This window comes from Octodon degus, unplaced genomic scaffold (genome assembly GCF_000260255.1).
Source record: "Octodon degus isolate 3935 unplaced genomic scaffold, OctDeg1.0 scaffold00173, whole genome shotgun sequence".
NCBI lineage: Eukaryota > Metazoa > Chordata > Mammalia > Rodentia > Octodontidae > Octodon > Octodon degus.
In genome coordinates this window covers 1,500,591-1,525,519 of record NW_004524749.1, presented here as the reverse complement: position 1 = coordinate 1,525,519, position 24,929 = coordinate 1,500,591, and the positions used below count along the sequence as shown (strand labels likewise).

At 48.3% G+C, this 24,929-nt stretch overlaps 1 protein-coding gene across 5 annotated transcripts in view; it reads left to right on the top strand.

Moving 5' to 3' along the window:
* Znf423 (zinc finger protein 423) overlaps nucleotides 1-4,783 on the top strand; it is a 326,405-nt gene extending 321,622 nt beyond the window's left edge. For all 5 annotated transcript variants that reach the window (XM_004643385.1, XM_023703516.1, XM_004643386.2 and 2 more), the window contains one exon: nucleotides 4,097-4,783. In XM_004643385.1, the coding sequence (XP_004643442.1) occupies nucleotides 4,097-4,126 (30 nt within the window). In that variant the 3' untranslated portion in view covers nucleotides 4,127-4,783. The remainder of the gene's footprint in view (nucleotides 1-4,096) is intronic.
* Nucleotides 4,784-24,929: the final 20,146 nt, after the last annotated feature.

The following is a 24,929-nucleotide window of genomic DNA, read 5'->3' as shown; positions in this document are numbered from 1 at the left end:
GAGAGAGAGAGAGAGAGAGAGAGAGATCACCTCCCCGACAGTCTCCCTTGGCCTTTCTTACCCGATAACTTGTGCTGTTTCCTGAGGGGTAGGAATGCAGAGACTGATGGTTCTGGAGGGTCTAGCCTGCAGCATGGGGGGTGGTGAGGGCAACCGGCTGTCCTGGGGGAGGACCACCTGACAGAGCGGCAGCAGCAGCAGCCAGGTACATGGGCCTCAAAGGCACACTGTCTGTCCTCTCCACACCCTGACACAGTCTCTCTCACATATGTCAACTGCCACTCCAACAACGAAATGCCTGTGAAGCCTAGCACCTGCTCTGGCCCTCAGCAAGTGCCCAGGGTGCTGGCCCCTGCCCTGGGTGGCCACTGGCAGACAGTAAACCTTTGCAGGCTGAGATGGGCCACATCCTGAGCATTGCTTGAATTGGGCTCAGCATTGGGAACATTTTGCCGCTGAATTCCCAAAAGCCAGTGCATGGCCGTTGCCTAGCAGGGAGTCAGTACAGATTTGCTGGGTGAATGAATGAATGACAGGTAAATGAATTCTGGCCTTTATCCCTTGAGAGGCCGAGGGTGGCTAAGGCAGCTCTTGAGTCTCAGAATTCCCACCAAGACCCCAGCAAGGCCTGCCCTGGAGGCTGGCACCATGCAGATTTCTATGCCCACCTCCTTGCTCATCAGTAATTAGTGCCCCCTGAGCACCATGCAGTTACCTGAACCAGACGACCAAAAACCCCATCCAGGAACACATGCCAGGGCTGCCGAGGGATGGATGGCGGCCGGAACCTCTGCCACCAGCCCCCTCCCGCTCTCCCATTTTATTTTTTTCACCTGCTTCTCGGCCCCACACCTGTGTCTCCCTGGCAGGCAGAGAGGCCATGCAGATGCCAGGCATCCCATCCAGGCTCCTCCTGGTCCTCCCGCTCTCTGCCTCACCTGGGCTTTATGATGCTGGGAAGTGTTCATCTGTGGGGTTGGTAATGTCTTTAAGAAACGATTTTCTTCCTCTCTAAAGAGGCTAAATATAGCACAGGCATAAACAGAGAAATAGACGCTAAGCCAGATGCCCTTGTGAGGTCTGTGCCGGGCGGAAGGAACTCTTAAGAAGACTTCATGAAGCACCCCGGGACTGCACCGTTCCTCTCGGCCTCTGGAGGTGCCTCTGGGTCATTTGGGGGTTTCTGAGCTGTGTCAATCGGCAGGGCTGGCTGGCACTGCTCAGCACACACAGGTGTTTGGCTAACAGCGGTCTGTGTGCAAGGGCTGACACCCTCCTGGGCAGAGGGCTTTCCCCTGAGGATCCCCGGAAAACATGCACACACACTGTAGCCACGACACCCTCCCCACCTGAGCTGCCACCTGCACCATTAATCCACAGACACTGGCGAGCTGCATTCCCACCTCCTCGGGCCCTCCAGGGGGCCCAGCTGGAGTCTTGTTGTGTGCCACATTGTGCCCAGCACAGGGCAGGCACTTAACACAGTGCAGGAAGAACTGTAGTGCCTGGTCCACTGGGGCAGCAAGTTCTGACATTTCCATCTGCTGTGACATCTTGGGCTTTAGTTCCTGTAATAAAACTTCGGGGAAGTTTTTACCCTTCTGTCCCAGCCCATCTTGGAGGAAGTTTTTTCTGGAATCTATCCTAAGAACCACTTGCTATCGCTCTTTAAGAGAGAAAGTCCATTGCTATTTTCACCTGAGAAGTGGCATTTGTTCTCATGTGTTCTTAACCGAGGTATGAGTTTTCTGCCCCTGGGATTTGTACATCAGGTGTTCCCTGGGGAGCCAGTGTGGACGATGCGTGCTACATGGGCCTGCTCATGGTGCCCTGACCTGGGGCTGCTTCATCATCCTTGTGTTGGGGAAGCGTGATCCTTGAACTTTGAGGAGTTAATGACCCGTCTGGTAGACATTCAGGCTGCTCTGTCTACACTACCCCAGCCTTCTGTGCCCATCTGCGCTGCCCTTTCCACTTGGAGGGCTGTGCTGTCCGCCCAGCTTCATCCTTCACCTGTTACCCTACCACAGAGCTATTACAAACCCATTGGCTTTCTACTTTTTGTGTCAGGCCCTAGTGAACATACCTGGAGACCAGGGAGAGATGAACATGCGCCTGAGTTCCTAACTCCCCTTCTCTTCCTCCTCCACAGACTCCCATGACAAAGCAGGACCTGACCACACATGGTGGCAGGCTGTCGGCAGGTGGGGAAGTGAGAGCCCCAGAGGTCCAGGCAGGACAGGGTGTGGCCAGGCCTGCTTCCACCCAGCCTAGGAAAGGAGCACAGATGTGTGAGCAGGGATCAGGCATTCCTCGGGCATGTGTGTGCCCGGAGGACTCAGAGCAGCTTGATCAGGAGAGAGGAGGGAGGAACTAGAGCTGAGACAGCGGAGGCACAGAGCCAGGACTGTCTACTCACAGTGGGGTCGGCTCCCCACTGAACTGGCAGGCTGTCCCCAGCAAGTATGGGAGAGGCACCTTGGCTAGAGGTTGGGGGTTCCTATGGAAACCGCCTGAATCCCATTTATGGCTTCAAAAAACCTGTCTTGTGTCCATGACACTCCCGAGGGATGTGCCAGGCCATGCTGGGCTGGTGTCTGGTGTGGGGTGCACTGATCCATAGGTGGTGGTGCCCTTGGGTGGAGGGCACTGGATTCCAGTTGCCTGGTTCAGCCCTCCGGCTTTCTAACTGGCTGACCTTGAGTTGGCCATCTAATCTCCCATAGCCGGAGTGTTTTTGGCCTATGGTGTCGCAGCCCTGTGAGGCTGCTGTGAGGACTCAAGGCCGTGGCCTGCAATGGCACACAGCATCCATGCCTGCCAAGTATCAGCTTTGCAGCCCACTCAGGGGTCCGCAGGAGGATAGCCACACTTGGTACTCTGTGCTGTGAGCTTGCGGAGGGGTTGGTGACAGAGACCAGAAAAGTGGCTGCCATGGGGCTCTCTGTGTAGAAGTGAGCACTGTCTCATCTCAACCCTGGGCCCTGGGCCTCCAGCAGGAACACTGGGCATCCTCTGGTGGACCTCACCACCAGACCCAGAGCCCAGGAGAAAGACGCAGTGCCTCTTCTGCCCCCTGGTGGTCAGCAACAGAGCCACAGGCCACGGCCCCTGGTCTGTGGCGTGTCCCTAGGATCCACCAACTGCGGTATACAGCCGGGAGCATCCGTAAGGAGCTGCTTTTGAGATCAGCGATCCTGTGCTGCCCCACGCAGGGCTACCCTTCCCCTGGTGGAGTTTGCTTCTTTCTGCAGGTGTCACGAGGTGCAGTACCTCCTGAGGCTTTAATGAAATTGGTCTGAATTTGCAACACGGACCACTGAAAAGAAACAAAAAGACTGGTCTCTAGGAGTCCAAATCCCACCCCCAGCCGCGGGCAGCTGGCTCCTTCCAACAGATCAACATTGCGGCCCGCAGCTCAGGCTGGCAGGAGGGAGGACACGCCGCGGGCTGTGGCGCGAGGGAAGTGTTTGGCCGCAGAGTCCCACCTGGGCCCCCGATTCCCAGCCGGTTTCAGCCCAACTGGTCCGCGGTGCTCATGTGACCACGTGGGCAGGCTCCCTCCAGCTCCCTTCCTGTGGGATGACGTGTCCCCTGCCTGGGTTGCCCAGTGCCCCCACACGTCTGTGCCCACTCGGGTGTTTCTTGGCCAGAGAGCTGTGTGGCACATCTGCTGTCTCCTCCACTGAGCTCAGGGAGCGACAGGGAGGACTGAGAGGGATGTTGGGGGCAGCCTGCAGGCAGCCCACAGTTTCCTCCTTGTCAGGGAGCGGAAGGGAGATGTTTGTCATTCCCGCCGCCTCCTCAGCATCTCCCCTTTCCCTCCACCTAGCGTCCCCGTGGTAACACCTGAATGGTCTTTAAAAAAAAACTGTATAGGGAGACCAGGTTGGCAGCAACAGGAACCAATCCCCAAGTCCCGAATCAATGTGGCGTCTTGGCAGCTGCGTCCCTGAGCACCTTCTCCTTGTTGCATTTTGTTTTGTGATAATCGCGACGCTTCTCTGCAGCTCTGGAGTCCGCACACGGGGTGGGAGGGGCGGGCGTGCTCTCTGTCCCTCGGCCCTCATGCGTGTCTCCTTTCTTCCCTTTGCAGAACCACACCATGAGCCAGCACGCACAGTGAGGGACCGCTCGACAGGACACCTCTCCGCAGAAAGCTTGCCGGAGACGCCGTGGGGAGGGCCATTTGAACATTACATCCAATCAAAGTGTCATTTGCAACCCAGATGTAAAACTCTAATGATTTGGCCATGAGGCGCTGCTATTATAAGCAGCTGGAAATGAATATTAATGGCAGAGATTAAAAGTATTCCATGCTCAGTATTTTTTATTGTCCTGCTACAGCTAGTGTGCTTTTAGAGTTTCCGCCGCAGACTACATTTCTAGTGTTAGAGAAACCTGCTTTTTGAGGCTATTGTCCTTTGTTCCTTCATGTATTATATTGATAGTTTTTAAAAAAAGGATTAGTGTGATTTTTTTTCTTTGCTTCTTTTTTTTTCTTGTTTTTCTTTCCCCCCCTTTGGTTAACTACTTTTTAATTGCAGTTCTAGGTAATTGTGCATCGTGATGTGATTGCTTGGCTATTGTCTGAATATTTCCTTTTAATTTTTTAATTAAAGACTAATGCTTTGATTGGATTTGCCAGTTCACCGGACAGTGATTAAAACTATGTAATGAATATAATCGGTTTCAGTGCAACTGGATGGTCTGCTTTTAAATGTGACTTAATCTGACTGCAGTAACTAGTTCAGTTCAATAAAGGGAATCCGTGCGATTAGCATCCGGTTGCCTGGTTCTCTCCTCCCCAGCCAGGGGCCACAGGGGGGTGCCAACAGAAGATGTGTTCCCAGGCGAGTTCCTGTGGCTCCCCCATTCCCCCAGGGACTGTATACAATAGGCCCCACATCTTTGGGGACAGAAGCTTGTGACCTAACCCACAGAAACTAGATGAAATGGCAGTGGCCACTGCAATCAGAAGGGAAAGAATCCATAAACCAAAAAAGAAACACTTCGGCCTTCTTATTTCTCTCTGGGGGAAACTGAGGCCCAGGGCCATAGCAGTGTACCCAGCCTGCACACCACGGGTTGGACTCAGCCCTCCTGATTCCTTGCTTTGCACCCTCCAGAGGGCTTTCCCAACTGCTGGGTGCAGCCAGGCAAGTGGTTAACCCTTGCCTTGCCAGGGTAGCATGTGGCTTCTAATTTTGCCCAAGGCACAGAGAGACATTAGTGGTGAGGAGCTGCTCCTTGGCCATGAGGGTCAGAGCTGAGTGCCCAGTGGAGCCACGTGGGAGCAGTAGATTGCCATCAGTGACCTGTGGTCAGGACTCACTCGGTGCTCCAGAGGCCCACTGCCTGGCAAGCCCAGAGAATCCATGTTTCCTTGTGCTTGGCGACCTTGTGCTAGGCTTGCTCCCTAGCACTCCACAGGCCCACCCTGCAGCTGTAGTCTCTGGGGTCCTTCCTGTCACCTTCCACACCTCCTCATGTGGAATGCTTGGCTGACTCACCAATCAGAGGCCAGAACCTGCACAGAGGAAACCCTCCCTTGCTAACTTTTCACAAGGGGCAAGGAAATTGGTTATTACCCTCTGCAGAGCGGAAATGAAACAGGCAGGCAGACCACCTAATTATAATGTAATGCAAAGTCACGAGCATGGAATTTGGAGCAATTATACCCACCGTCTAGAAGGCTCCCGGATCAAGGGGCTTCTGATGACCTGTAAGAGTCCCCTTTTCTGCCACCTTAGTGGCCATTCCCACACCTGGCAGGACTTTCTGGTTTTTCAAAGAGTGCTCTGACCTGTGAATCACAATGCTGCCCTAGCCAGTGCCCCTTAACGTGGTCACCCTTAGAATTCAGGGTTCCCGCCTTCTGGAAGCTAAAGATGGTAAATTCCAATCTCCAGCCTCCCAGAGGGAGAATGGGCTGCTGTGGGGAAAGATCCGAGGGTCTTCATCAGCATTCAGTGTGCCCAGCCACGGCTGTGATGGGTTAGGCTGCCTCATGCCCACAGCCAGGCTGTCCTGCGGACAGTGCCTAGACTGTCCAAGGGTCCAGCATGGCCCTGGGCTTGCCACATCACTATCTCCAGCAGTCCCCAGATCCAGATTTATCCCAAGCCCCATGGAGCCCAGGTGAGCCCTCAGTAAGTACCAGTAGAAGATTTGATTTGACGGTTGGTGGCGTAGGGCTAAATTAGTCACTGCCCCCATTAAAAATACAGCGGGGGGTTTAAGAGCTTTTCACGCCGAGTGGGAATCAGCAGCGAAGCTGGCTGCTGCCTTGGGTAAGGAGAGAGGCGGCCTAGGGGACTGGGAGGTAATGAGGTTTATGGCAATGACAAGGCAGCCAGGGAACCCCACCGACTCCCCCTCACCCCAGCCCCATTGTTCTCTGGCTGTCTGGCCCTGCCACTTGGCTGAGCCCCTGGTGACTTCATGTAGGAGGGGGATGGTAGGGGGGACACAGAGGCCCTTACTGGGACTCACATTATTCACTGTCACTGGGGTGGGGTGAGGCAGGAGTGCCCTGTTCTAAATCAGGGCTCTGGGGACTTCCACTTCCCTTCCAGGCAGATGACTTGGAGCTGGGATGAGCTGAGTGCCACTCAGCTCCAAGGGACCTTGGGGATCACTGGGAGGTTTGTGTGAGATGATGCCCAGTCTTGAGAACACAGAGTGGCATGGTTGTCACCATGAGGACAGTGAAGTCCAACCTCAGACACAGGAGGAGACTCCTTCCAGCCTGGAGGAGTAAAGAAATCAGCCACTGGTAGTTTGGACTTGGCTGTGGGGCACAGAGAAGGTGACTATGAGCCTGTGGTCCAAAGCGGCTGCCTTGGGATGCTTGAATTGTCAGTGTTTTGTTTGTTTGTTTGATCTTTTTGAGACAGGGTCTCTCTATGCAGTTCAGGTGGGCCTTGAGCTCACTTTGTAGCCCAGGCTCTTCTAGAACTAGCAACAATCCTCCTGCCTCAGTCTCCTGAGTGCTGGGATCACAGGTGTGCACCACCACGCCCAGCTTGAATTATCAGTTTTAAGTAGCTCTGTGGGTAGAGGAATTTTACCTGGGCTGGGAAATGCACCAGGAGCCCTGGGCTAGGGGTTCTTGTCCTTGGACACTTGCCTGGAGTTTCCAGAAGCAGGCAATAAGAGTTTTGGTTCCATGGAGAACCTGCCATGGGAAGAATTTTCTAGTTCTGACCAGGGAGAGCGATCCATTTAAGCTACACAATGTTCAATACTGAACTTTCCATCTGCTTTCCTAATGTGGAGAGTGAGTGCTTTGGCATTGGACCCATCCATTCATCCACCCACCAGACACCTACTGAGAGCCACTCTTCTATGTCAGGACCTGTGTGAGGTGCTGGGGACAAGAATGAGCACATGGCTATGACATCTATTCTTCTAGGGTTCAGAGTCACATGATGACCACTTAACAAGCAAGCCAACCAACAAATACATAGGGACCCATGGTCGCAGTGCTGTGATAGGGAAGCCAGCACTGTGTGATCAGTCAGGGGACCCAGGTGTTATGGCCGGGGGCACAAAAGATGGCCTTGCAGAGGAAGTGACTTGAGACCAGGAGCATGAAAGGAACTAGGCAGGCAGAAGGCAGTGAGGGGATAGCACGGGGAAGGCTCTGGGCTGGAAATGAGCTGTGGTGTCTTTAGAGATCCTGATGATTCTGTACTTCAGTTTTAAGTGGCTTAGTATAAGCCCAGAGAAGTGAAAGGCTTTTCCAAAATTACACAGTTCAGGACAAATTTAAAGCTATCATTTGGGTGTCTTGCCTATCAGCCTCAGGTGTCTAACTTCCTCCTTGTTTTTATTATAACCATGATGACACTGGGCTATGGAAGAAAGACTGTTGATATTCTTCCTTTACCTTAATAAAGTAACTGATTTAGTTGAAGATGTGTTACCTTGGAGAGAAGGGAACTGAATGGATAGCCTGTCCTTCCTAGAAGTTAGATATAGCCATGTTTGTTCTATCAAAGAGCTATAACCAGAGGCAGCCTATGAAAATTCTAAAAATGCTCCCTTAAAACAATGAATTAATCATCCTGATGACTGGAAAGTGAATGTTATGGCTGAAGCTATATCTGGAAATGCATTTGAAACCACAAGGTAACTGGATTATCCCACTGATCGTAACTTCTGGCTCTCTTCCACGATTAGCACTTGGGTTACATATTCCTTGGCATAGGTGGGAGCTTGCCTTTGAAGAAGGCAGGTGCTCCAGAAGGACACGTCTCCCAAGCGCCCACTGCCTGTTGAAGCAAGTTCACAGGGTACTCGTGTGCACCTCGGCTGAACGGCTCACACAGGCTTGCCATCTGAATGACCAGGGATCACAAACACTGCATGGCACTCTGGGTGTCAGAGGAGGAGAGAAAACTTGCAACGCTTCCACACACTGATTGTTTGCTGCTCTTCCATGCTAGGTCTCTGTCAGAGAACCCTGTAGCTCACTTGAGCACGGATCTGTGGCTGTCTCTCTTTTCACACCTTCTCTGCTGTCTGCTTTTGCTGGAAGCAGTTTCCTTCCTTGTGTACCTAGTTAACACCTCCTGGGAGATGCAGCTCAGCTATCCCCTTCTTGGGGCCGTGACTGAAGGTGGCCTAATGAAGCCTTTACCTCAGGAGCAAAATAAGGGGCACCAAATGCTCTGTAATCAAGATGAGAAAAACTTTATTTTTAGTAGTGCTGGGGATGGAAACCAGGACTTGTACCAGCTAAACAAGTGCTCTACCACCAAGCTGCAACACCAACTCTTTGTGTATTAATTTTTAAAAATCTTTTAATTTATTTGGTGCAGGGTCTCACTATGCAGCTGGAACTCGTAGTGATCCTCCTGTCTCAGCCTTCCCAGGGCTGGGATTACAGGCATGTGCCATCACATCCAGTCTAGGTGGCCAGCACGGCATGCAGTACCAGGGATTGAACTGAGGCCCTTGAGCTTGCCAGGTGGGCACATAGACCGCTGAGCTGTCTCTCCAGCTCTATTTATTAATTTATAAATTTTGAGTCAGGATCTGCCTGAGTTCCCCCAGCTGGCTTCAAAGTTATGATTTTCCTGTTTCAGTCTCCCAGGTAGCTGGGGTGACAGGTGTGTGCCACTACTGCCTAGGAAGATACAAAAACAATAAATAAATAAATAGGTTTTTAAAAATCAAATTAGGAGATTACAGTGTGCAGGCTGGCTCACCGTTCCTTACAGTTTTAGTGGACTGGGGCTGGGGATTAGGATGTGCTGATACTTAATAAAGCTGCTACTTAATTTGCTATTTTAAAATTTGCCATTTTGTTCATCATGGGTTGTTCTGCAATTTCCAGTTTTCAAAAAGATTTATTTTTCAAAAATATGGTATGAAAGTAATATTCTAAGCCCCTTCTTAGCATTTGCTTGAATTTTGTCTCCTAAGACAGTATCTTATTCACACACCCATACCCCATTCATCCCTTAGGAAAGCTACTCAGACCTCAGAGGCTGGGTCAAGTGCTTTGATGACAAGCTCTCTGGGAAGACTTGGGTGTGAGTCTCTCCCTTTATACCTCTTTGGAACTGTTTCATCAGGCAGGACGCTCAGCACAATTTATTTCTCACTTCCATGACCATCCCAGGTCCTGGGGCTCTTCTTCCTCACGGTTATTTAGAAGTCAGGCACAGTGAATAGTCATCACCTTCAGTGGGGTCGGTAACCAAGCCAGATCTCAGCAGAGGCCTCCGGGCCCCGCCCTGGCCCTGCACGACCAGAGCTAAGGCACAGCCTCCCCCTTAGCAAGTGCCAGGGTACCCAGTATCTTGCACAGAACCTGGAGCAGGCAGCTTACTGCGGGCAGAAGACGAGGAGTGGGCAGGGTCAGCGCGGCCGTGGTGACATCTCGGGGCCTAAACTGTGCAGCACGCAGATCTGGGTTCTGACCCGAGCTCGGCCCCCACGTGACCGAAACTAAGGCCCTTGATTCCTCTGAGCCTCAGTGCTTTGATGATGAACGGGAATAAATACAGTTGTAAAACTGAAAGCGAGGAGGAGTGACGCGAAATAGCGTCCGAGCACTCACCCTGTACCTGCCATTATTGGAAACACCACGTGTTGACTCACTTATTCCACTCGCGGACACATCAGGTGGGCTCCTCTGAAACGGACGAGGGACCCCCGAGGCAGAGGACCCAAGCAAGAGCCCAGCGCTGTTTCTAACTGCTTCGGAGCCCTGCTCCCAGCCCTGACGAGCAACTCAGCAGAGCTCACAAGAAAGTGGGCTCGGGCTCCTCTCACCTCCAGCTGCTCCGGGTTGGCCCCCCTGGTCTTTATCAGGAGAGACCTGTGCGGGTTGGACACCTGCCCCCCACCCGGCCGGCCGGAGGCGGGGCTGGGGATGGAGCCGCAGCTCGGCCCGCCCCCTCTCGGCCCTGGGCCCTGATTGGCCGACTCAGTGCGGCCCCGCCCCCCGCCCCGGGCTGCTCACGCGGTGTTATTTGTGGAGTTATTAATTACTGAAAAGCGCAAACCGTGCTTCTGTGCATAAAAATATGTTTGAGCAGTTTCTACTTAAACTTTAAAGAGAACGTTAATCAATTTTATTTTAACAAAATGACCTTAAGCAGGAGGGAAAAAAATTGGTGTTATTTGCCCAAACAGGCAAATTAATTTCTCTCTCTTGAGAAATCTAAGAAGCTTCCAGAAATAGCTGTGCATAATTTACACCTGCCCTGGCCGCTCTTCCTTTTAACGCCAGGCCCAGTCGTGAGCTCCACCCAGCCCCAGCCTCTCCTTTCTCCACTCCCACCCCCCACCCCGCAATTGCAATCTCCAAGGTCCCAGCAGGGCCCCGTCCTGCGACCTTGGAACCAGGACCTCTGTGAGGTGGCACAGAGAAAGGCTGCTGCTGGGCACAGCCCCTGCGACCTTCCTGATTTCGCCCCCGCGACCTTTCTGGTCCCACCCTCCCACTGTCTCCCAGGCCAGACAGAGTCTGAAGCTCAGAGGCCAGGAGGAGCTGCTGGCTTGTGGTCCACCTGACTCAGCCTCCTGGGACAGTGCGACTGGCTGGGCCATCTTCCTGGGCCTGACTTCACAGACTGAATAAGAGACCGCTCTTCTCCTGTGTCTGTGACCTCTGCGAAGTTGCATGGGATCGTCCTGAGGACCTTGGCTAAGTAGATAAAACATAGTGAGCGGAGTAGCTGTTCCACTCTCGTCACTAGTGATATTGCAGTAGAACTTTTTAAAAATTCCAAATACAAAATAAAGACATAATACAGAAAACTTTTTCAGATGATTGGCCCATTGACATGTGACCATTAGCTGCCCCCATCCAGCCACCAAGGTTCTGATGGCATCAGTGGGAGGCGGTGTTCTGCCTCCTCTCCTTCTGTACATGCAGCTTGTATCTCTAGTAGGTGCTTGATGTGTGTCTGTTGGGAAATGCCTGAGAGTTTACAGCAGAAGCCACAGAGGCAGGGACATCAGGTGCAGGCTGGGTAAGCACTGAAGGGCTTCAGAAGAGGGGCTGGCTGTGGTGGCAGGGCAGTAAATACTCATCCAGGGGACACATGCAACCCAGCCCCAATCCCTTGTTGCCCTACTGGAAGGCAGACCTGATTGGCCAATTTTCCAATTTTTTCAAGAGGAGGAAATGCAGAATTTCATGTAAAGCATCCCAATTGTTAGCTCTGGTAATTAGAGTTTAATTTGAAAAACAAAACAGAAATACATGTGTGCCAAGGAGAACACTACTAGGGCCACTCTGCACTGGGCCACCAGTTTAAGGCCTCTTAAGAGCAGTCATTGAATTGCTGAAGACATTAGGCACCTACCAAGAAAGAGGTAGATGTGGCCAGCCACTATGCCTGCAAGGACACTGAGAGGTTGAGAAGCCAGACCCTGGCTGTGGAGGTGCAGGTGAGAGGGCTTTCTCCCTGCTTCTCATCAGATCCACTCGTCTGTTTCCCTTTTGACCCTCATGGTCCTGGATGGAGGCAGAGCAGGAATCTTGCCTCTTTGTTCCTGAGTGTCTCCTCATTTGGAAAACAGGCATAAATAACCAAGCCCTGCCAGGAGGAGATTTCAGAGGAGACACTCAGCTCAGCTCCTGTCTGGCATGTGGAAGGTGTGCACCTTCACAGTGTGGTCACCTCCTGCCTGCAGATGGGCTGTGTCCTCTGGAGACGACACAAGGCTTCCCTTGGAGAGAAGCAAGCCACCTGGAAGGAAATGCCGAGCCCTGAACTTCTGAGGGATGCTACAGTGCTGCTCTGAAACAGCCAACCCTAGAAAGAGTGAGAGGTGACCTCACAGCTCTGTGAGGAGAGTCTGTGTCACCGTGGCAAACTTGCATGGAGCCTTGCTCTGTGCTTCTCCTGTGGAACAACAAGCACTTGATGGAGAATTATTTCTTTCATCATCACCCCATGTGACTTAGGGCACTGTGTTACCTTTCATCACTGTGACAAAACACAGGAGATAATCAAGGAGGAAAGGTTTGTTTGGGCTCATGGTTTCAGATGCTTCAATCCATAGTCTTGTGGCTCTGTAGTTTTTGGGTCTGTGATGAGGCACAACATAGTGGGGAGCAAAACAGCTCACTTCAGGGTAGCCAAGAGATGAAAAGAGAAAAGAATCTCTGGGGTCCCCCATATCCCTTCAAGGGTACAACCCCACTGACCTACTTCCTTCCACTGGGTCTCACCTCTTAAAGTTTCCAGCACCTCCCAGTTGTGCCATAGGTTGGCCCCAAGCCTTCAACACATAGCCTTTTGTAAGGCACCTATCAAAATCGTAACACACCTTGTGCTAGGCCGCCATTTCCTCATTCGTCAGCATGTACAATCAAAGCTTTCCAACCTGATCTTGGTTATGTTTTGTGGTACCAGGAATGGAACTCAGGGACCTGTGCTTGCCAGGTAGACGCTTTGCCACTGAGCTCTATCCCCGGCCTGTGATCCTGGTTTTAAAGCTCTTACAGCACATGGAGCTCCTTGGAAGATTGGTGAGATGGGAACAGGCTCCTGAAAGACTCTCAAACATGTAAATGGGGACGAGGGTGCACGCACTCCAAGCTGAGGAGAGTGTGTGAGGGCGCGTGGTACTTGGCAGCACTTTGAGGCACACCGCACACCCAGGGGACAGTTCTGTCAGCGGTTGGGTTTTAAAGCCTTGTAGAAAGCAAGAGTGAAAAACAACTGAGAGTATGATGAAGAAACTATCCTTATCTTTTGTCTTCTTGATAATTAGAGGTAAATTGACTCTCTCAAAGGAGAATTTCCTGCCCTGCAGCTGAGAATTCCAGGCCAGGGTCCTGGTTTATGTTCAACAGTTATCTTTTTTTTTTTTTTTTTTTTGTGGTAGAACTGAGGATTGAACTCAGATCCTTGTGTTTGCCAGTCAAGCACTTATCCTCCTGAGCCATCTCCCCGGTCCCTCAACAGTTATCTTATTGCTGGACACAGTAGCTAGTACTCATGAGGCAAAGGAGGAGAGGTTTTATTTGTTAATCAATTTAGTCTATGATTGATCAGTTCCAAGGCAGAGACATCACAATATAAAGACTTAGAGGAGCAACACTGCTTAGCTCATGCCTAGGAAGCAGAGCAGGGGAACAGTGCTAGAGAGAAATGGGCTCACGTATAATACCCCAGGACTCACCTTCATGATTTGCCCAGACACACCCAGATGCATGCTTCACTAATTTGGCAAGTGTTTCTTAATTCAATGACACTGACATATCAGGATTAATGGTCACAATCCAACCCTTGTCAACTTCACACTAAAACACATCTCTTTAAACCATAGTTAGTCTCCAAATAAGACAACAACAGGTTCATAATTCTGCCTAACATAATACAACTGTCTTGTGTATAACTGGAAATATAATAATTCCCTCCCCAAAGTCTCAGCAGTCCCAGCATTTTTCAAGTTTCCAAGTCCAAGTCTCATTTGAGACTCAAGGCAAACTCTTAGCTGTGAACCTCTTTAAAAAAAATCAAAACCAAATTATATAATCCCAAAGTACAATGGCATAGGGTAAATATTCCCATTCTAGAAGGCAGAAATAGGAAGAATAGAAAAGAATCATACAGAATCAAGACTAAAGCTCAGCAGACTTTAAGTCTGCTTAACTTAACATTAAGTTCTATAGTTCCATGTCTGACATCTAAGGCACACAGCAGTAAAATTGGTGTTCCAAAGGGGTTAGATGGCCTCTCTCCCCTCTGGCCTTGTTGGTTGCAACTCACATAGCTTATCTCTTGGGCTAACTCATGACCTGTAGCTTTCCTGGTCAGACATTTCACATTCCTGACCTCTCTAGCTTTTTGGGTCCTCCACTACACCTTTAGCGACATTCCCACAGATTCATGTACAGTCTTCTTGGGGATTCCTTGCCTGGATTTCTAGGACTTTCTTTCAGATCTTGAAAAATTTCCTTGGCCTCACAACTTTCACATTCTTCATGCTAGTAAAACCACCATCACATGGCTAACATGAAGATATGCTGTCAGTGGAAGCAGTAGTCAGGGCCCCTTGGACCATGGCTGTAGTGGTCTCTGAGAGTTTAAATGGCTGGGCGTTGGGACATGAATCACAGAGAAGCAATCAGAGAAACAATTTCCTAAGAGGCCTTCCTTAAGCAGGGATCAAAAAATTCTTCTAAAAGAAAGGATGATACATATTCATCCTTTATCCTGTGGTGGGTTGGCTCTTGCTGATTCCTGAGCTGCCTTCTGGTCTTCTTGCTTTTTATCTCTGTACAAGTATTTAGTTTCTTTATAATTGTACAAATCTCTTTGGCAAACACATAACTTTTTGGCCTTAACTTTATACACATATAGTTATTTCTGCACCAAAATTTAAGTTTTTAAATTATTTTGCTCTGTGCTTTGCCTCAGAGTCTCACTACAAATATGCCTAACAGCAGCCAACAGTGCCCATGCCACAGTCTGCATACTGTGAAACTTCCTTTGCCAGATTTAGTCTACCACCCCTAATCTCAGTATCCTGCAAAGTCTCAGGACATGGGCAATATTCTGCCAGAGCATAGCACACGTGTCCTCTAGTCTAACTGCCAGTGGATTCTTTGTTCTCAACTGAAACCTCCTGAGTTGAGCCTTTACTGTCCACATTCCTGTCAATATTCTGGTTTTCTGAGCTCTGACCAAAATCACCCATCAGTCTCTGCTTATAGTGTTCTAGAGCTTCTGTAGCTGACATCTCAAAACTTTTCCAAACTCCTTTTGAAAATAAATTCCAAAGGCTTCTAAACCATATAGTCAGGTATAGTCATAACAATAACCCCACTTGTCTGATATTAATTGTATTTGTTAACTTTCTCATTGCAGGACACAATGCCTGACATCCAAATTTAAAGGAGAGGAGATTTAGTTTGCTCGTAGTTTCAATCTATAATCAGCTGACTCCAAGGCAGAGACATTACAGCAGAAGCTACTGGAGGAACAAAGTTGCTCAGTTTGTGGAGGCTGAGAAGCAGATTATGAGAACAGCACCAGAAAGGAATGGGCCAGGGCCCCAGGCCACACTTCCGTGATAAACCCAGACACAACCGAAACATGATTTACTAATCAGCTAGGCATTTCTTAATCCAGCAAAGTTGACAAATCAGGATAAATCTCGGCACTATGGGCTTTCATTGCCTTCTGGCATCTTTATCTATAATAATAGTTCCCGTCTCTGGATCCAAACTGATCCTATACCTCCTTCAGAGTGCAGCTCAAACACCGTCACCTTTAGAGAGCTCTCCTTGGCTTGTTCTCACATAGCTGCCCGGGTTCGCTCTTTCTCGTAGAGCTTTACCGTACCCAGCACACAGGCTGCTTGCTAAATTCAGAGTCCTGGCACTCCCAGAAATTACTCCTAGCTTATCTTTATTCTCATTTTATATAAAGAAAGCTGGGACTCAGTTCCACCATAACAAGGAAAGTAACTTTTTTTTCAGTTTCGTTTCTTGGAGAAATAGTTTGTGCACATGGAAGGGAACACACATCCACATCCACATGCACAAACCCCTTTTCTCTCAAAAAATGTTAGTTAGAATATTGCCCTGCAACTTGTTTTTTATTCTTTTGTCACTGAGTTGTTCTTTTCTCTTATGTTAGCATACACAAGTCTTATTCTGTCTTGGGAGAGGGTGGTGTTTTGTCATAAATCCAATTTCCTTAATAATTATAAGTTACATATAAAGCTATTTGAAATGGTCTGCTTCATAGTGCTTAAGTTATGGTCGTCTATGTGTTTCAAGAAATTGGTTCATTTCATCTAATCATGTGTGTAATGTACTTAGTACAGGGCCTCACCACACAGACAGGGCTTGTAGTGATCCTCTTGTTTTCGGCCTCCCAAGCACTGGAATTACAGGCATGCACCAGTCTCCCTTATTATTATTATTTTGATGCGCGTAGAATCTCTGGTAATGTCTGTTGGGTGTGGCTGAAGCTAGAATTTGGTCATATGTGTGAGGGCAGGACAGAGCCAGAGTGCCTAAAGTCATCAAGCTACCTCAGTCTTGAGAAAAGCATCCTGCCTGGGTAATTTCAGTCATTAGTCACGAGGCAAGTTTGTGTCTTGTGGTACTAACTTTACAAGGGTATAAATAGATGGTCCTACTGTTGTTGTGCAGGCTCTTTGTCCATCAGGCAAACAAGCCTCCACCTGACCTCAACTATTATCTCTTGTCTTTATTTTCTAAATCCCCCAACTATTTTCTTCCAGGGACCACCAAGAGACCAATGAGTTCCTACAGATATCCCCTATTTTATTCCTTATTTCAATACTTTGTAACTGCTCTCTTTATCAGTCTCCTCAGAAGCTCATTAAATTTATAGTTTTTTCAAAGAGTCAATTCCTATGTATTTGACTTTTCTCTGTTGTTTTGGCTTTCAATTTTGCTGATTTCTACTGTGGATTATTTCCTGCTTGTTTATTTTGGATTTATTTTGATCTTGAATTTTTAGGTTCTTGAGGAGTATATTAGTCAGGTTTCTTATCAGTGGGACAAAATACTCGATACCCACAACTTGAAGGATGAGAGGTATATTTTGGCTCACAGTTTCAGGGAATTCAGCCTAGGGTTGGCTGGTTCCAACACAGAAACATCGCGGCAGAGGTTCCAGAGAGGAAAGGTACTCAACTCAAGACGGCCAAGAAGCAGAAGGAGAAGGGAGGATGCAGGGACAAGAACACACTGTGATGTGCCTCTTCCACCTGGGCCCCACCTCGCAAGAGCACATTCACCTATGGACTCCTCAGTGGGTTAATCTGCTGATCAGTATAGCACCCCAAGAGCCAATCACCTTCCGGCAGCCCCACATGAAACATTTGCGGGATACTTTTTTAATACAGATGATAAAAAGTAGTCTTAAGTAGTTGTTTGGAGATGTTTCTTCCTTTCTGATATCTAACTTATAGACAAAACTGCTATAAATTTCCCTCTCTGCACTACTTTTGGCTGTCTCAAAATCTTTGATGTGCTTCTATTTCATTCTTATTCAGTTTGAGATACTTTTAAATATTTTTCCTTGAGACTTCATCTTTGACCTGTTGGGTTTAAAATCTATTCAGTTTTCTAAATGTTTGGTGATTTTCCTGTTACGTTTCTGTTATTGATTTTTAGCATAACTCGGTCGGGGTTGGAGAATATGCTGTGATTTCAGTTCTTTTAAGTTTGTTGTGATTTGTTTTAAGGCCTGTGATATGACTTATCATATGTTCTGTGGATACTTGGAAGAACGTATTTTGCTACTGTGGTGTGGAATATCTTATAATATTTATTGGATTTTGTGTATTGTTGAGTTTTCCTGTGACCTCAATGATTTTCTGTCTAATTGGCTTATCAGTTGTTGAGACAGATACTTTGAAGTGTCCAGATATAGTTGGGGGTATGTACATTTCTCATCTGTGTTTTATTTACATATTTTGCAGCTGTCTTATTTTGTGCATAAGTCATTTAGGGGTTGCTAAATTCTCTTGGTGGATTACTCTGAAGTCTGTTTTATATTAGCATTAATAAAATCAGTTATATTTTGTTTAAACTAATGTTGGCATAATATATCTTTTCTATTATTTTAATTTTCAGTATGTTTATATCTTATTTGAAGTGAATATATTGTAAACAATTTATGGTTGGATCATTTGCTCTTCTAATCTTTCTTTCAATTGGTATACTGAACCATTTACATTTAATGTAATTATTGACATGCTAGGGCTTAAGTATGCTGTTTTACCTTTTGTTTTCTCTATTTTTTCCTTCTCTAATTATTTTTTCATTTGATCTTGAGAATTTTTTAGAATTTTGTCCTGTCAACAGTGTTTCTGAGGCCTGGGGAGATAGCTTGATGGTCTAAGCACCTGCCTGGCAAGTACAAGGACCTGGGTTTGATCCCTGGTACCGCATGCTGTGCCAGCCCTGGAACCCTGGGCGAGCCATGCTGACCACAAAAACTGGGTGTGGCAATGCATCCCTGTACCCCAGCAATGGGGAGCATGAGACAGGAAGGTCACTATGACTCCAAGCTGCACAGGGAAACCCTGTGCCAAATAAATAGATAAACAATTTTTTAGAGTAGTGCTTTTGGGTAAATCTTGTTGTATAGATTTTTTAGTAGTTGAATATATATATATATATATATATATATATATAATTGAAATCTATTGCTGTCATAATTTCACTGTTTAAGTGAGATGTAGAAACATGGGCTCATTCTTGTGTCTCTTTATCCTCCCATGTTTATAATTGCCTTTAAAATATTTAGAAGCATATCAGACAATGTTGGGGCCGGGGAGATGGCTCAGTGAGGTAAGTGCTTTCCTGGCAAGCTCAAGGGCCTGAGTTCAATCCCCAGTCCCACAAAAAATAAATTAAATAATAAAATAAAATGTTTAGAAGCATATCAGACAATGTTAACATTTTTGTTATAACCGTTGAGCTCAGTTTTGTGAACTCAGGAGGAGAAGGAAAGCTTATTGTATGTACTCATATTTTTGCTTATGTGTTCTTTATTCTTCTTTATCCAGTATTCTTTTTCAAAAATCATTTCTTTCCCATGTAATTTCATTCCCCCATTCTTTCAGGGTAGCTACAGACGTTCTTAGTTTCCTTTCATCTGGACATGCCTCGTGTCTCCCTTCATTCCTGAAGGATATGTTCACAGGGTATGTGGTTCAGGGCCGACAAGTCTTTTCTTTCAGCACTTAGAAAATGTTGTACCATTTCCTCTGGCTTCTATAATTTCTAGTAAGAAATCTACTTTCCTTTGAATTGTTTTCCCCCTCAATGTAAGACATCACTTTTATACTACTCCTTTTATGATTTTCTTTTTGTCTTTAATTTTTATAAATCTGAGTATGAGTTGTCTTGGATGTGGACTTTTTTGTTTTTATTCTGTTTGAGGTTCACTCATATTCTTGAATCTTTAAATTTATGCCAAATATTTTTGTCCTATCTTTTCTTCTCTTTTTGCAAGATGGGCTCTCCCTGATGTGAGATCTCTTATTATAGTCCCATATATCTCTACGGGTCTACTGTCTTCGCCACTGCGTTTGTTCTTTTTCATTCACACTGGATACTTTCAAATGTTCTGTCTTCCAGTTCACTGAGTCCTTCATGACCCCTCTGCATTCTGGCAGTTGAGCTCACGGATTGCGTTTTTATCTCAGAAATTGTATTATTTTTCAATGCTAAAGTACCTCCTTGGTTCTTCTCTTTCTTTGCCAAAACTTTCTACTGTTCATTTGTTTCAAGCAAGTTTACAAATTGATCATTAACATATTTTTACAATTTTTGCTTTAAAATCTTAAATACTCCCCATATCTCTGCCATTTCAATTTTGTCTCCTGACTGTCTTTTTTATTCTATTTATCTTCTTAATTTTGTTACAATTGATTTTTATTGAAAACTTTACATTTTTGTGTGTTATATAATGCAACCCTAGATCACACTTCAACTTTTTTTTTTTCTTAGCTGACTTCCTCTAATACTGTACCAGCAGGGAAAAGTATGTGTCAAAGATGCAGGAAAAGGTAGGGTGGGGGCTGGCAGCCTCATTAATGCTAGATGAGAGAATTCCATATTCCTCCTCAGCCTCCAGTGACACCTGAGTGGGCTTCTTACTACAGCTGGACAGGGATGGGAGTGCCAGCTCTCTACAAAATCTCCAATGGCAGGGGAAGGGGCCATGTCACACAGGACAGTGGCCAAAGTCCTGTCACTGCAATAGGCCTCTTCTGACACCACACCAGTAGGAAAGGGTTAGGATACCTCACTGTACTGGGCAGAGGTTCAGGACCTCCTGTCACTAAGGAGGGGTGAAGGGTCTTGTTATCGCACAGCAGTGATGAAAATCCTTGTCTCCACTCAGCCTCTCTGTACCCCACCTGGTGGGGAGCAGTGGATCCCACTCATAGACTGGTGGAGGAGGGGGCCTAGGCTCCCCCACCTGTGCGTGAAGCTGCATTTCTTTCTGTGTTGTTTGGCCAGAGTGGAATAGTTGTTCTCTAGAAGTGATCTGCTCTTTTGTTGGTTCTTTGGGTAAAGAAAACAGGGTTTTGTTGGGGCATTTTTGTCTGTGCCATTGATATTTCTGGATTGCTGGCTTCCTCAGCTCCAAGTCTGGGATACAAAACAAAAAGAAAACCCCAGGAACTCACCATCGTGTTTGGCCTTGGATCTCCAGCTTCCCAGCCAATCTACCCTCTTCAGGAGGTACCTTCCTCCAGAAGCTTTCCCTCTTCCTTCTTGTATTCTTTAATATAAGATGTCCAAGGATAATTGCTTGACTGATTTTTGAGACAAAATCTCACTATGTAGCCCAGGCTGTTTTCAAACTCACAATTTTCTTGTCTCAGCCTCCTAAATGCTACAATTATAGGGATGCACACCATCCCTGGCCTATGTTCAGGGTTTTAAATTGTAGGAAAACATGTCCATTCCATCTTGCTGGAAGTGGAAGCCCCTCCAGATTGTGTGTGTATGTGTGTGTGTGTGTGTGTATGTGTGTTACTGGGGATCAAACCATTGGCCGTCTTCCTGAGCTACACCTCCATCCTTTTTATTTTTAATTTTGAAATGTGGTCTCAGTGGTGCAGGGTGGCTTGAAAATGTGATCCTCTTGCCTCAGACTCCCTGAGTGCTAAGCTCACAATTGTACATTACCACAGCTGGCTGATATACGGTTCTTTATAATGTCCATAATGCACTTACTGGATAAATGAATCATGATTAGCTGAATCTATCCCTTGTTTTTGGACATTTAGTTTTATTCCAAGTCTTTGTGCTATAAACAACACTACAGTGAATGAATTTGTACCTGGGTCTTTGGGCTGTTGCATGGGTATGTTACAATTCTGGAATTTGTTGACAGAGCAAATTGGGTTTTATTTGGTACATTAGTTCTTGGTGAGTTTTGGGTGAAGAAGGGAAGAGAGAAAAATTGATGTGCTAGGGATGGGCATTTCTCTGGGCCTGACCAGAGAAATCATGTGCTAGGCCTAGCAGCAAGTAGAGTGTGTTGGTTTATACCAGAGCTATCATCCTGGCTCTGGGAAATTTCCAGCCAGCCTCGATCCAACATGATCCTGTGCTACAGGGGCACCACCCTTCTGCTGCCACTTCCCAAGGCTTGTTCCTTAAGGTAAAAGCGGGGACATCTTGGGAGCATATGTGCCCTTCTCCCCACCTGCTGACCTTGCCCTGCGAGGCTGGCCTGGGAGAGGGCTCGGGGTGTCCTCATACGGGCCAGTGGTTCCCACCACTCAGGGCTTCCTGTGGCTCCTCTTTGCTCACATCTTCTCCCTCAGGGCTGCACAGTGTGGGAAGGAAGGCTTGGACCGGCGGGCGATTGTCCAAGATCACACCAGAAGGACTGCTGCACAGCTAGTGCTCTGGCTCCAAAAGCTGAAATCAGAAGGAGTTCAGGGCCTAATGTGACATGGAAGGGGCTACGTAATGGAAAAAATGATCAGACCTATAGGCTGCCTAAGGAAAAATGAAGGAAGGGAGGTGGAGAGAAGGGGGAGAAGATGAAGAGGGGCTTCTGAACACCTGGTCATATACAAAGGCTTGCATAAGAAGGTGGAGCTGATTATAATAACTTGGGGGCCTTGCAGTTCATGAGAAGACCCCAAGACTGTGTTACATAGAAATACAGGTGCCAGGGATGTTTTGACCTGGCTAAAAATATTATTTATCATTGAGGCCAAACTGCTTAAAAGACAGGCACACATAAACATATGTGGAGAGATACAACAGGTCTACACAATCACATACAAGCCAGACACACACACACACAATCATTCATATCTGTACCACAGACATGCAACACACACACACACACACACACACACACACCCCACAGACACTACAGAGGTGCACACACACACATGCATGCCACACACAGCAGATCAATACACGCACGCACACACACACAAGGGTGTGCACACCACACAAACAACAGAGGGCACCCATTCACGCCAGCAGATGCAGCCACATGCTGAGCACAGGTTAGACAGATGTGCACAGACTGCACATGTGGATAAAGGAAGACAGCCCCCCGGACATGCGTGTACACACTCGTGCCCAGGCCCACATGCACCCCACTGCAGCATATGGAGCAACCCTGCCTCCCCCACAGTTTCCAGGAAGCTCCACAGGGGTGCGAGTTCCACATCTGATTTTCCTTGTGTTCGTTAGAGGCTCAGTGTAATTAAATGTTACATTGAATAATCCGGCACTGGTGCAATGGAGGAGAGGCAGCGTTGGGCGAGTGGAGGCTGATGCTGGCCTCTGGCCCACCACCCTCCCTGCCCTAGGCCTCCAGCCACTGTACTGCCATAACCCCACAGTGGCTGGGCTAGGAGGAGGAGCCCTTGGTCGCAGGGTTCCAAGCACAGAGCCAGCCCTTCCATCAGTCTGTGGGGTGAGTTCTGGGTGGATCAGGTGGCATTAGACCTTGAAGGAGGAGGTGGGGTGATGGTCCAGGGCGCCCCGACCCGGGTGCGTCTTGGCCTTCATGCCTCTGCTGCTCTTACCAGGGGTGCAATATCTGCCTTTTTACAGGGGCAGAGGAGGCTCTGTGTGAGGCAGCAGGTTGCCTTGTTTATCTTTCTTGGGAAGGGGCCAGAGGGCTTTCTACCTCCTGCTCTTTTACATGAGTCTGTGGCCTCCCTTAGACTCCAGAGGAGGCAGCCAGTGTGGTAAGGACTAGTCACTACGTGGGTGCTACTTACTAACTGTGTGACTGGGGCAAACTCCTACACCTCTGTGACCTCAGTGTACTTTGGGGTAAGAAGGACCTACATCGGAAGGGTGGAACAAACCGTCAGCAGTGCTCGGTTCCTGTACACAGCAGTGTCCTGGCCTGGAGTTCTGCTGACCCTGGAACATAAACTTCTCACCCACAAAGCTGCCTCTGGCCATGTAGACCTGTCAGAGGGGAGACTTTGGAGCAAGGACCCAACACAATGTGGGCCTTCCCTCTGCACCTCACCCCCCTCATCCATGGCATAGGTCACTGGTCACTGTGACAGGTGGAGTGGCCAGGGCTGCTGCCAGACACAGCTCCTGAGTGCTGGTTACCAGACACAGCAAGATCTGACCTCTTCCTCTCAATCCCTCTTGCTCAAACCTCCTTTGGGGTACCAAATTGTAATCCACCTCCCCTTTAGCTTGCTCCAGGGAGACAGAGATGGAATCAGCTCACAGCCTAAGCCGGGTGCTTTGATGCCTGCTGGTGTGCAGGTCACCTGCAAACTCCAGGCGACTTCACCATGACCAGAATCTTTCTGGTATGGATTTTGAAACAAGTGCCAGTCCCTGACATATGCAAACTGAAAAGTGGGTGAGGCGGAGGATAAGTTGCCAGGGAAGTGACACACGCTCTGCCTGCTACAGCTGGGCTACCACAAGGGGACAGTGGCCAAAAGAATGGCCACTGCAAATCCTCCCCAGACACTGGTGGGGCCGGTTCCCAATGTGGGTGAGCCCTGAAGTGGGGGATGACTCCATGCGTGTGTATGCTCCGTGCACACTCACATACCAAGATGTGTACCCGTGGATGGGCACAGGCATGAATATAGCCTAAGACACACCATGTAGGTTTCTGGGCTGTCATGTTACAACCCAGAGAAGTCTAAGCAGGGACATGGTCAAGTCCAGGCACCCAGAGAGGTACAGACAGACCCTCACTGGACACATAGCCGTGAGCACAGAGGTAGGACACAGCATGGCATCAGGCTGCCACCCCTTTGTCTCACTTTCCCTTGCTTCAAAGAGACCTATCTCTGCCTCCTTTAAGCCCTTCCAATCGACACACACATCACTTCTGTCTTTGGTGGAAGTCTCAGAGGGTGTCCAAAGTCATACAGTTCCCACAGAGCCTGGCTGGTGCCCTCCTGGCCAAGGCTGCCATCATTTCCCGTGGCCTATTTCCTAGTCCCTTTGTCCCCTGGAGAGGCTGAGCCATGGGACAGAGCTAGAGACCGGTGCCTCCCAGAAGAAACAGAGACTTTGGGAGGATGTTTTAAACATGGAGCGTGCCCTCGCTGCCTCCCGTCCCCCAGGACTCCAAGCTATGCAAAGCCAGCTCGTGAATATTCAGGAGCCCATAGGCTCTCCTCCCTCTCTTTCTTCCCCCACTCTTCTGTTTTGTGCTGAGTCTTAAGTGAAATTGATCTTTTTTTTTTTTTGAAAAAGAAATCTGTCTTTTGTTCCCTTGCGCCCCATGGGCCCCTCAGAAGAGGAGGCCCCCCGCCTGGTTTGAGGGGCACACCTCAGAACCAATCGCTGCCTGGCACGGTTCCCTGGGCACTGGGCTTGGGCGCGATGCCACGAGAGCAGATGGCCATGATTGCTGGCAACCCAGAGCCCCTGCAGGAGAGTGGAGAATGGGTGTTTACAGCATCCTGGGCCC